The sequence below is a fragment of the Athene cunicularia genome (genome assembly GCF_003259725.1).
Source record: "Athene cunicularia isolate RWA chromosome 7 unlocalized genomic scaffold, athCun1 chr7_part1, whole genome shotgun sequence".
Classification (NCBI taxonomy): Eukaryota; Metazoa; Chordata; class Aves; order Strigiformes; family Strigidae; genus Athene; species Athene cunicularia.
The window spans coordinates 27,373,350-27,386,957 of NW_020799107.1; the positions used below are offsets into that span (position 1 = coordinate 27,373,350).

Genomic DNA, 13,608 nt, shown 5'->3' on the forward strand with positions numbered 1-13,608 from the left:
GGGGGGGGGGGGGAAATGCAAATAGAAGTGGAAATTGTTTTATCAAAGTCCAATTCTTGGGTGCTTTCAGGACTAGCAACAAATGCTGCCAGTTCTAGAGACCAGCAGGAATCCTTCCCCTTCAAGTTACGTAAGTCCTTGGGACTGTCAGGGGGACCATCCGAAGCCTGGCAGACCCGAGTATTGGACATCCTGACCTCTGATTTGAGAAGGCTTTCGACAGTCCATGTCACTCAGTGGACAGTGCTCCAGAGGACGGAGTCTGAAGCTGGATTTAAGAGAGTGAAGGAGGTGACCAAAGGTTATGTGGGATAAAAAAAGGTAAGGGAAAGACTACAGAGGTGTCAAAGATATAAACATGGTCTCCAGGAACAGGGAAAGTAGCAGCACAGAGGTCAGTCAGCAAAAGATGTGAATTTGAAAAATCTACAGGTCTGAGCCATCCCATGAAGTGTGGATTGATTCTTAGCAGAATGGGTGTTAATGATCACATACCTCATCATCATCTTCTGCAGTTGCCAGACATACCCATCCTTCCTAACACAGCATCGTGGAAGCCAATTTCCATGTACACACACAGCACAAACAGTGAATAAACTACATGTCTTACCTAACCACATTGCTTAATGACCTACAAACTCTAGATCAACAGTAAAATGGGCTGTTTTACACATGAAGAGTGTGTACCTAGACTGAAGAGCCAGCCTTTTTCTACTCGAGTTTACTCATAGTTGTAAATGGTACTTTGCTTTTAAAATGCAGTTCTGATTTTGTTGTGTGTGATAACAGCAGCTATCAATATAGTACCTGAGCATCACCACAAACAACATTCTTGTTTCAGTTCCTTAAAATAGAGCTTCAGGCAACAAGAGTTGCTCTGTGAGAGCCAACACTGCCAAAGCGTGTCTGCATTCCCGACTCACACTGTCCTTACGGCTCCTTTTCAAGTAGCTGCAACGTCCACCACTCTAGCTACGCATCTGACTAGGGGACCGATCAGCCTGTTTACTCTGACTCGATGCTTTCCTTTAAGCTAAGAAATGCTATCTTAAAGAAAATGCTCCTTTCCGAGTGCTGTTTTGGAGGAAAAGATGATCTCTTTGGCACACCGGTATCCTTGCACTTGCTTATCCATCTTTCCGAGCTGTAACATTTTTAGGCAGCTCTGATCTGTCTATAATTAGCTTTATAACAAAGATGATTTCAGGAACTGGCAAGACAAATGGAAGAAAACGCAGGACTCGAGAGAAAACAAACAAGGCATCCTTTGAGCTTCTGATGACATTCTCTGCTTTGTTCTTACACGTTACTGCATGGTGGATTACTTTGCAATTACTCTGAACGTATTCCCAGCACTTGTAGTTGTTGTTTTATCATCTCTCATGACTCAGTTCATCTTCTGACAAGACCGACCAATATAAGTGCTGCTCCTGAAGAGCTTTCAGAGTATAAAAATTGTACATTTTGAACAGCGTTATTGATATTACAACACACTTTTTAATAAATTAATTTCTAAAATAATAGAATCCTCTTGGTTTCACTTAGGCCAGGCTACTACTTTTGATCTAACAGCAGTTATAAAAGGTCTGTTACTTCTGCCTCTTAGATATGGCACTAATGATCACATTTGACAGTGATTTAAAAAAAGATTAAAAGTAAATAAAAGTGAAAACTAGCACATGTTCCATGGCACAGCTTGCACTTCCATAGCTGGAGCAGCTTACCTCTCTCAGACCGTGGAGCTGGGAAGGCACTACCTCCTCTAAATGAAGACAGCTAGGTACAAGTTATTGCCAACGCACCGATGTCAAAAGACATCAGCACAAAGCTTGATTTGGGACTAGGCACCCACATTTCTAGCTGAGAGGCTTGAAAGGTGCAGCTGCTGGCCAACCAAAAGCCAAGCTGCTTTGCTACCAGCAGGCAGCAGCGTACAATTATCACATAGCAACACGTCTTGGCTCTCCTGTGTATGGCAGGTAGAGCTGCCCCGGGAGATGGACTCCAAGTGGAAAAATCAGCAGTTACTTGTACACCCAGCAGACTCCAGAATTAAGTGTGAATGGAGGGAGGAACTGGATCCCAAGCCTTCTGTATGATGTGCATGGCTGCCAACACTGGCAAAAGTGATGTATTTGGCTAGACTGCAAAAGATACGCACACACACACACATTTTAAGATGGAACCTCACCAAATCATCGTATTTAATTTCTGCCAGTGACTCATATGTGTACACATTCAACTGCCTTTGAAATTCAAAAGCTAGAGCAGATACTGCAGCTGGGACGTGAACCTGAAGACCAGCCCTGATGTGAAAAGGGAAGGACGCTGTGGAGGAGGCAACTTACCTGAGCCACCCGGGCAGGGCTGCTGGCTTCTGAAAGGACAGCACACATGGGCTCCATTTTAAACCCCTGTTCCAGGCTCTTCTTTAAACTCCGTATCTTGACAACTGAAGCAGACAAAAAAGCAAACAATATTCTATAGGAAACGATCTTCTGTTGATTTGGCAAGTGCAATGCAGAAGATAACTGATAAATTGGACACTCTTCCAGACTACCTCCCTAAACCAACCCACCTCCAAATCTCTCTACTTTCATAAAGTGCTGCCTATCCTGGAGCTACAAAATAGTTTCTCCTGTGCAGTGCAAAAAAAAAAATAAAATTCTGAGAGAGAGAGATTTTTTCAGCCCTCTAAACAAACAAATAACCATTAATTTTAACAGAGAACTCTTTACTTCTCCTAGAAAAAAAAAAAAAAAGGTAATTTAGTAACTATTTTTCTCACATCAAAATATTGAAAATTGTCTTCTTTTCAGTATCACTTTACTATTTGACAATTTTAATTGTGAAACGCAATAAGGAGAAACTATCAGGTTTGATTTCTTATTTCCACTGCGTAATTAAAACAAATTACAATCGGTATAGCTAATGTAAGTGAACATAACAAAGCTGAAGACAAGCAGGGTGGCTGAGTATGCAGACAGTACTCAGGCATATTGCAGAGTGCACCCACAATTTAAAACTATTCAACATGAAACCTTTACACGTAGTTACTATAGTGGCTGGATGTTAACATACCACATTAAGCTCTTGATAGGCTATTTTAAAAAACAATACCAAAACATGCACACTGGAGTCATAGTGAAACGAAGTCAAATCAAGTCACGTTGCTGTATTCACTCCATACTTCAGAAGCATGTAAAGGCACTAGGAGACAGCAATGCCTATGGCCTCCCACAGCTAAGAGGCACTGAGTAAGGGCAGCAAGGCCAATTTCAGAACCCCTGCTGTCCCCTGGGTTAGAGCCTAGAGCAAACCCCTTGTGTCCCCTTTCTCTGCTACCGTGCAAATGCAGTCAACTGGGTTAAGTGTCCTCCAAAGGGGTTCAGGCTACGGCCAGACAGAAAGCTCCTCTCATGCAGCCACCGCTGCCCCAGAGGTTCCCCGAGGTGGCTGGTGGCGAATGCCCAGGCAGGGAGTCTGCGGGCCCCAGGAACGGGGCTGCACCCGCCCGGCGGGGAGGCACTGGCATCCCAAACAGCTTTCTGCAGTGCTCATCTGATCATGGCTCAAGTCTTAACGCTGGACTTCACTAGATTTTGGGTTTTTTCCTCTTCAAAAAGTATTGTGCCGCTTCTAAAACTTTCTATACAAAACATGTTCTCACACAAAGTAAAATCAACAGAGCCACACATTTCACAAAAATCAAGTCTTTATCAGAAAGGACCCTACCAAAAAGAAATATTCAGGGAAAATGACAGCTTTAACACATCAATAAATAAAAGCAGAAAAACCAAATTATCAGTAATTAATGCTATGGGGCACATTTCTGGTTTTGTAAGTGCATAAATGCTATGGTCTTCAATATTTTAAAAATATTGGCTTCAATGACAGAAAAATCTATGTAACAAATACTCTGTATACTACACAGGCTACAAAATGATGTAGCACAGACATGGCATATTGTTATCCAATAGACTTAAAAACTTGAGTAATCAAGTTCACCTTTCCTACAACTGAGATTAGAGCAAAGTCCTGACTCTCATGTACATAAAGAGTTGCTGGCACTGAATAAATGCCCTCTAGTGCAAATAAAAATCACAAAAGGAAAACTGGTCTAATACTGTGTTTCTATTAATGTGATTCCAGATCAATCATCTAAAATGACCAGGATTAAAATCAAGGTCAGATATTCTGTTTTCTATAATCAAAGGAGGCAAAAAGGAGATCCAAAGGGGAAAAAAACCCAAATACGTTTTATATGTCTCAAAACAAATATTTAAATATTTCATTTAATTGTTGAAAGTATCCATTTCAGTCTTGCACAACGATACGTGTCTTTACATGCCTTCATCTGTATCATTAAGAAAACAGATTTTGTCTGAAATTATCTAACATGAAAAATACTGCTAAGTCTATTCATAAAACAGTATTCTATATTTTTATTTTTCAAACAGCAAGTGACCACATTTAAAATGCATCATTTGCAAATATAAATTATCAAACTATTAGTTTAATTAAAAATAAAGCAAAAACATAACTTCCCTTAGTATCACAATACATAAAGGGTATTATAACCCAAAAAGACTAAGTTAACCATAAGAAAACAATAATGTCAAAAGTGATGAAACTCATTAAGTCACTTAATGAATAAATCAATCCTAATACAATACCATTCACCATGATTATGTAAAAAAAAAAAAAAAAAAAAAAAAAATTCATTGTATTATACAGATAAAACAATCCAATCCTTCATGCCACATTTTGTAAACCATGATATAAATTACACTCACAGTCAAATGAACAGGAAGAGTAACTCCTAAAATATTTTAAATTGCTTTTAGGGCAGAAATAAAGGCAGAAATAGAATCATTTAAAATATATCAAGTTTAACCAAAAAAATTCATTTGGTCAAGCCTGCTATCCAAATAGTTTTGTTTCCTGCAAAACTATTTTTGTCTTTTTTGAATTATGAAATTTAAATGTTTCTTTTACATATTAAATGTAAGTCACGTGTTGAACTACATTAAATCCTTTTATACTTTTATCATTTTTGCCATGAGACCCAAACATCTTTCATGTACCTACACACACGCACACACGCACACACACACTCTCTCTCACTTGATACCAAGAAATTCCTCATTTCACAGGAATAAAGAAAGAGTCACATACTGATTTCTGTCAGAAACATAAGGAATATACAAATTCATACTTTTCAGGTTCCTACAAAACCATCTCTCACCTATATACATACTTTCACTGATGAAATTCAGGTTACGGTCTTTTGTCTGATAATAAAGGGACGGAATAGATGTTGTAGGATAAAGAAATACTGTATAATCACTGAAATAAACCTGTTATCCTAAATTTATCCATGCGGATTTTTTTTTTTTTTAAATTAATTGAAATACAAAGAAGGCATATGGTCTTCAGGAAAATAACACTGTATCAGAAATCCACTGTAACAGTGTTCCACTATATATATCATCAGGTTTTTTGTAACACAATTTATTCTGTACACTAGATTTTGTACTAATTTCTCTGTCTTCAAAGTCATGACATTTCCAGATCCAATTCAACACTACATAGTATGCCTTCAAAATAAAAGGAGGTCACTTGCTTTATTGAATACCAAGTTCCCTTCCAGACAGCATTAAAAGAAAGACAAGACTACACAGACAAAGTCCAGTATAATTCATTTCTGACAATGAAAATTTCAACCCCTCATACTGTTGCAAAATTCTTCCTACTGAAATGCTTTACTACAATAATAATAATAATAATAATAATATAATAATAATAATAAAAAGCATACATTACATATAAAAGATACCAGTGTACTAAAAGTGACAGAAGTGGACTAGCAAATCCTTCAAAGCACATATTATATAAATGACTAGCATTTAAAAACATTTTTTTCCTATAAAATGTAGGTCATATACATTTATAAATTGGGGGAAGGGGGTTCTAAAGCAGTGATGACTGTTCAAATAGTTATGCTGCTCTGTACAGTCTAATATCTATTCAATTCAAACTATAAGTTTGACATTTAGTTTATTTATCGGAATAAACCCATCTCATCTCTCATAGCTCATAATTTGAAAAATACACAACTCAAATGAAGAGGTGACTTGTAAGTTCACTGTTTATCTGCATATGAAATAAGAAGAAAACTACTCCTTTTTACTGGAGGCCCAAGTCTCATCAGTTCAATATCAGGACTTAAAGACTCCAAATTTTAAGTAGAGGAATTGTCAGGAATCAGCACAGAAGCAGAATAGTATCTCTCATCCTTTAGAGACACAGCTATTCAACTTTTGCAGTCTTCCTCATCTTGCAGCAGTGCAGCCAAGCCATTCATTTCTTACTCAAAGTGTGTACGGATGAAGCCATAGATCTAAAGACTGTCCCCTCTGTGACTGAAATTGTGCTGTGTAAACAATGTTATATACTCCAGCAGGAGGACATCTGAGTTTATTTATAAAAAAATGATTAAGAATATTCATTAACTCAAACAAGGCTATTAACTCCCAAAAGGTATTTTTGGAACTTATCCTTATGCTACTTGTAAAGTTAGCACTGTCATGTATTATTGCTTACAAACAGTACATCATCATATGCCTTCTAACAGAGTGGTACTGTGATCAGTTCCTATGTATTTACAGGCTTTTTTGTTTGTTTTTTAAACAAGCTATAAAAACATTACATACTTTACAGACAATACAAATACTCAAGTCAAACAAATGGAATGCATAACAATAAGAAACGTCATAAAGGAAGACTGACATAAGTCCTTGATTGTCAAGACACATTTATATTTATATATAAACTCTAGCTGTGCAGAATCAAAGATTCGATCATAGGTACATCCTTATTTGATAAATCATATTTACAGCATGATATTGCATAAAAAAATAAAATAATGTTGTTTACACAATATTACCTTTCATCCATTGGATTAAGGAAAGCAAGAAACAACTCTTAGAAATGTTTGCTTGCCTCAGTTTGTGTTTCCTACCAAAAGATGTAATTTTAAAAAGGAAACAAGGTTTTATATGCTGAGTAGAGCAAAGGCGACTATAAATTTATTTCCCTGACACAAAGCAATTTAAAACTGAACAAAAGTTTCAATTTTAACTTAAAGACATTTCTTTTCATTAGCAGTAATACTCTCTTAGTACTTGTCCTTTGCAAAGTAAGTTTTAGCTAAATGCATTACATGCCTAACATAAACATGCATTACCGTAAGTTGAATGAACTTTCAAAGTTACAAGGCTTCATTTTAGTAAAACATTTAACACTAGGAAACTGTAACGTTATTCTTTTGCTTCAGTACCAACCATGTAATTTGAAAGTTCACATGTGTACTGGTACCGACTGCATAAGCATATTTCTGCCTGCTAAAATTTCCAAATGGATTCCCAGGAGTATTAGGATTTTCCCTGTGATTTGTAATGGTATTAAAACAAACAAATGAAGAAAAATAAAAACCAAAGCTCTCAAAACCAAGAAAATTTAGTTAGCAAATATACATACATAAAGTAATCCAATGCTGCAAAATTCAGAGTGGATTCATCCAAATATTCTGGTTCATTTCAGATAGTTACTACATGATACAAATACTACAAAAATATTCTGAACAAGCATGGAATATAATGTATCTGTTCAAGTGGAAAGTTTTCATAGGAGAACATGAATACTTTTGAATAAATTCCAAAAGTTACAGTAGAACCCCAATAATTCGCAGCAATGCCTTAGAAACCCTTTACAAATGACAATTTTGAAAATAGTGAAGAGGCAGGCAATAAAAGCAAGGATGTCACATCACAAAATGTACTTTGTTCATTTATTTTGACAACTGCAATTTAGTTTTCAATACTTCTTGTACCTCCCAGTATACTCATAGACTCTGCAGTATACTTGGGTGAAGTAGTACAGTATTACTGAGACCTCACTACAGTACTTTTTAGACCATTGCAGAGAGGTGGGGAAGAGACCATCAGGGATGTATAAACCTATTGGATGCTCTGATTAGTGGTCAGCGAATTAGCAAGATTTTACTGTACTTCTCAATTAACAATGAAAAGCTCCTGCCATCCAAAAAATTGACAAGTACAATATAAAAATAATACAAGTGTTATTTCACATGAATACTTTCATGTCCTATTTTCTTCTTGAAACACAATTTTCCTAAAGACAACACTAGGAGACACAAGATCATAAACAGTTCTTTTATCATCCAATTTAAATTGTTTATGTTGTTATTTGTAAACCATCATACAGTAATACACATGGTTAATCCTTCTCCCCAAACCTTGTCATTTATGATTAATTCATTCTCAAATCAAATGAAGAAAATGCAAATGCCTATTAGTATACCATTACAAGCTGATTCCTTCATTGTCTGTTATATTAATGGTAAAACATATCAAAGGCTTCATGCTAAAAGGGACACTGTCAAGTAATTTAGGACCAAAATATGGCCTATTAATATGTGCAGATATATATATAGACACGCACGCATTGTGTATATATATATATATATATATAGTTTGGTAATAAATGTAATCAAATTCCTTTTTTTTTTTAAATCGTCATTCCTCTGTGACTAGGAGATATCCCCAAAAAATTCCACCTTACACATACACACACACACACACACACACACACACACACATTCAGTGCTTGCATGACCTTTAAGTAAGAATGTCTGTTGTTAGCTCTGTGGAATATAAATGCTCACCCCAGCCTTATGTTGACCGACTGAAGAATACCAGTATAAGAACAGAAAACCAAAGTTGCTTTTTTCCAGACAAACATGGAAAACTAACAAAATGAACACTGACCAGATCAAAATGAAGAGTGTGCATCCGTGACAGATTAAAAGCAGCAAAACATGAGCAGTGGAAAATGTTATTAAATAATGCAATTATTAAACAAGCAAAAGCTTTTTACATAGTTACAACTTCCCAGAACTACATACACACTTATTCCAGAATGAAAGTGCATGTACTCAGGAACTCGTAGCAGTATATTTGGTTAACTCCTCCAGTACAGAAAGCTTCAAGCATCTGTGGATCAACTACTCACACCACCGCTTTAATTGTACACGTGGAAGAATCCTATGAGATAGTCCCCGTGAGCTAGATAGGGACTTCACAACCTGTCCTAAGGCACGGAGTATAGCTGTAATGGCTCAGCAGCAGGCTAGGGGAATGAGCTGTGACGTAAGGACATAAATTCCTCAGATGATTCCCACTTTGCTCTGGGGAAGAGCAAGTTCCTTCGCTCGGTACAACAGCTTTCTCCCTCATGCATCCAAGTAGCAATTCCTAAGTGTGAAGATGGGATGGAGTGAAGCTACTCCTTCCTACTCCTCAATCACTTTCTCACAGCAGAATATCCATGCAGTAACTTTTAAAAATAAAGCTGAGTCAATCTCCTTAGGGAGGAGGAGGCTTTATTTTGTACCTCCTTATGGGGCCAGAGAAGTGTAGTAATAATACAGTCTTTTTTTTTTTTTTTTTTTTTTTTTTTTTTTTTTTTTGGCTTTTACTGCTTGTTGTATTGAACAAATAGTACTACCAATGGCCATCTATTTGCAACTACGGGACAAAGATGCCAACACAGTATTATTCGGGCAGCACAAGCTAGGATGTCATGGAAATGAAACACATGTTACAAGAGGTGGCTTCCTGGGATATAGGGGCCATATGTATTATGTCTGTGTGACACAGAATGGAAAAATCAAAAAAAAACCCTGACCATAAAGAAAGCAAAACAGACACACATAAATCAGTTTTTAAATATTATTTCAAATAAATTTCTTTAAATGAATCATTAATAATCCATAAGGAATTTACTTTTCTCCCTTGACGTTCATTCTTCCTAACTCGGGGCCAAATATTCAGACAAAATTACTGGTAAGTCATAGCATGCTGAAACAGCTTCCTATATTATACGCAGGGTCAATGAATCAAAACAGAACCCCTTTTCTTATACAAAAGTATTAAGTAAGAAATTTACACAAATTGTAGTTCTTGTCAATGTAAGAAGCAAGCTGTGGATAATAAATGCACTTTGTCCCTTGGCAGTACCAAGTGAAGTTAGTGCTACCATAAGGGAAAAAGAGACAGAGTGGGATCAGTTTCCTAGTAATGATAATTCAGAAAAATTTTGCTACTGCTTTTGGAAGAGGTGAGAACTGTTATATGTCCTGCTCAAGTCCTTTTCTAAAGGACAGGCTATATGTTAGCCCCTTGAGATGCAGTCTTTTCTCCTAGCTGATGGCTTCATCTGAGAGATAGATAGCAGCTAGCAATAGTGCTGTAAAAAGATGTATGCAATCCTATTTAAAAAAACCCACCATATACATACTTATATACATACATATATATATGTGTGTGTGTGTGTGTGTGTGTGTGTGTGTGTGTGTCTGTTTTTCCCTGGTTAATCAGCCTACATTAGGCTTAAACTGCCTTAAACTACCAGACAGTGTCCCTTTAGGGAAGGTGCAATAGAATGAACATACAGTTCAAAAATCTGTAACTTGTTAACTTAAACTACACAATAGTTATGCTACTCAAATCTTACCACCTTAAAAATGCACACAGAACTACTTATCGTACCATACTGTATACTTCAAGACAAAGTACTATTCAAAAAAACATATTCATGGTACAGGGATAAATTTTGTAGTTTATTTATATGGTGAAATGCAACAAAAAACTTCTGATCACTCGCCTATGCTGGAAAAAGAATCCTGTTCACTAGTATTATTCAGCAGTTTTGGTTGGTAAAATTGTAATGACTTTCACTAAGCAAACACTAAAAAGATAAGGAATCTGAATGCCCACTTCTTCAGCTTTCAGGGATACTTCAATAAATGTTATGATTTGAATTGTCAAAATTCTAGACAGAGAATTAAAACAATTTTTACAGAAACTAAGAATACCCAATTTCCAGTATATTAAAAAAAAATTATTGGAGGTGTATGAGATGAACATGATGCAACCGTATCAAACTTAAAAATCTAACAATGGTTTTATTTTTTGAGAAATCAAAAACTATCAGGTTGACTAAATGCTCTATGTTAATCATCATGAGCATGTAGGGTAAGGTACAATTAAGCTTTTAAATCTTGGAATACACAGTTTGTGTAAGCATTATGCAACTGGGAATGTCATCTACAGAGTATTTTAACTAAAACTTCAAAATCTTGGTATCTGCGTATGAAAAAGTCATTAAAAAGTTACATCTAGATTCAGCTGTACAAAGAAATACACATTACTTCAGGAATGAAGTAAAGGCTTTAGCAGTTAGGCATTTTGCTTAAAAAAGTGTTTAAAGTATTTTAAATTAATTAGACTTTTAAATAGTAGAGTTAGTCTATCAGAATTCCTATTTTCCTCCAAACACAACTCAAGGTAATGCAAAGCAGAAATAAAGGGCATATGGTCTAAAATTATTTTTAAGAGATGGAAGAAAGATTATTTTTGCAGAAAATGCCATCTTTTAAAGCCGTATTTGCTTGACTCTGAAACTTACTGTTTGTTCTGTGTGTTAGCAAATGTTGATTCCCTGCTGAAGAGCAATGACTATGCTGACAAGCTTAGAAATGACAATATGAATAGTATCAGACAATAAACTGTCCTCCCAAACCATACAAGGAAACCAGTAAGGAAACAATCATGGGGGAAAGTCTTACCTGGGGATTTTGTTTATTTTAAATTTCATAGAATTTAAAATATTTTCTGGATTCAAACAAGTGAATAATAAACTGCCTTTGATAGGGGCACCAACATCAGGCAGTTCAATGACTGGTGACTAACCAAAAAAAAAAAAAAAAAAAAAAAAATCAGCTTACTTTTGTTTTAACATAGCGCTCTTAAAAGCTGTACAGAATTCCATCTTATACAGAGCAACCCCCCTTTTGACAAATGTGTTCTAAAGTGCCAGTATTATTTACAAAGATTTCTTAGCCAAAAGTCTGGCCCGTTGTGGCATCAGGTGATGAAGTCATCCCAGCTCTGCTATCATTTACATTCACCAAGGGAAATTCTGGGAAATCAGCACTTGTCCCTGGTCCCCGAAGGTTCACCTGTCCATTGGCAGTGCTAAACTGAGATGATATTCCAGCTCTTGCCCCATGGTACTGAGCTCTAAAGGGCTGCTCAAAGGAGCTAATTTGATATGCTTGATGAACGGGCTGTGCCTCTGCTTTCTTCTGAGAAGTTACTTGATCCAAGAAGTCCTGTGTGGAGGAGGAAGAAGAATGATTTGCCTCATCACCTGAAAAGGGAAAAGGGTGCTGTGAATCACCAACCATTAGTCCAAAATGAGACTTGTCTGGAGTTGTTCTTAATGGAGAGTTCATTCCCGATCGAAAGCTATTGACGGGTATAGATGTGTACACCTTCTCCATGGAAGGAAATGCTGGCTGGGTTGTAAGAGTCTGGTTATCAGTCACAAAATTAAGGCTTGGGTTGTTCAAATAGGCATCATTTTGGCTAGTTCTGTCCAAAGCTTGTTGTAAAAACTTTGAATATTCTTGTAACATACTAGCTTTATCTGATGAAGAAGCTTGAGAGCTTGTTCCAACTGTCTCAGATTGAGTGACCTCAGATACTTCAGAAGAATTGATTGATATACTGGAGGTCACCTCAGTGTCAGCCACACTGAAAGATATCTCATGTTGTCCATTAGCCTTGTGTGAATAATGATCTAACAGAGTTTGCAGTACCTCATCTGGAATGACATTTTTGTCATGGTTACCTTTAATTTCAACATTCAGTGCCTGGGTGTCTAATATTGAGGCTGTAGCAGTTTCATCAATGACGCTGGCCACAGCTGCCTGTGTTACTGAAGGTTGAGATGCTATGGTACTTACATTCAAGGCATATTCTCTACTGTTATTACTAGTTGCTTGTAGATACCTCTTTTTCTTTAAAAACTGCATTGCATCATCATAATTAGTGCTGCTGTGTACAGGTTTACTGGGCCCTTCCTGTAATGTGTCAACTTGATCAATGTCAGCATTACCTTCAGAGTCCAGTAAACTTTGCTTATCCACCAGATCAAAGGCATACTTTGAGACCTTGTTGTCTTCATACGTAGATAAAGGTGAAATGGTTTGACTTTGCTCAAGTGGCTGTTTCAGACTCCTCTTGCTGTTAACTTTTTTGAGAACGAGCTTAGGTGGGTGTATTTCTCCAGAATTTGCTTCTTCTAAGTGCGTTCCACTGACCGAAGAATGTGGCATCTCAACAGCATATTCCGCTACCATGTATTCATCTTTTACTTTAGTACTAGAAGAGTACAAAGGCAAATAGTCATTTTTGTCCTTCTTCTGTTCTGACTTATCTGTACATTCCCTATCCCCAGATTTTATCTTCTCTGTTTTCTGCCTTTTCTTCTTTGGCAAGGAGCTGTCTTTCATAGGCGTAGAGAAACCAGAATCTTCCTCTGATGGCAAAAAGCCAACTTTGGTGGCACTTCTGTTCGGTTTCTTGTCACGGTTCTCATGGCACATACGTTTATGTTTCAGCACACGATCAGTCCTGGAGAAATACTGCAAAAGATTTTTATTATTATTATAGAAAT

The 13,608-nt window shown here is 36.7% G+C and overlaps 2 protein-coding genes across 4 annotated transcripts in view; both read right to left on the minus strand.

Moving 5' to 3' along the window:
• The window catches only part of SLC12A8 (solute carrier family 12 member 8), a 57,242-nt gene extending 54,750 nt beyond the window's left edge, over window positions 1-2,492 (minus strand). Inside the window, exon 1 of the mRNA XM_026853084.1 lies at window positions 2,349-2,492. The gene's annotated coding sequence lies outside the window, so the exon portion shown is untranslated. The remainder of the gene's footprint in view (window positions 1-2,348) is intronic.
• A 1,722-nt stretch (window positions 2,493-4,214) lies between these two features.
• Window positions 4,215-13,608, minus strand: part of ZNF148 (zinc finger protein 148) — a 41,969-nt gene continuing 32,575 nt past the window's right edge. For 2 of the 3 annotated variants that reach the window (XM_026852753.1, XM_026852754.1), the window contains exon 7: window positions 4,215-13,576. In XM_026852753.1, the coding sequence (XP_026708554.1) occupies window positions 11,984-13,576 (1,593 nt within the window). In that variant the 3' untranslated portion in view covers window positions 4,215-11,983. The remainder of the gene's footprint in view (window positions 13,577-13,608) is intronic. The other variant, XM_026852755.1, reaches the window with a different exon arrangement.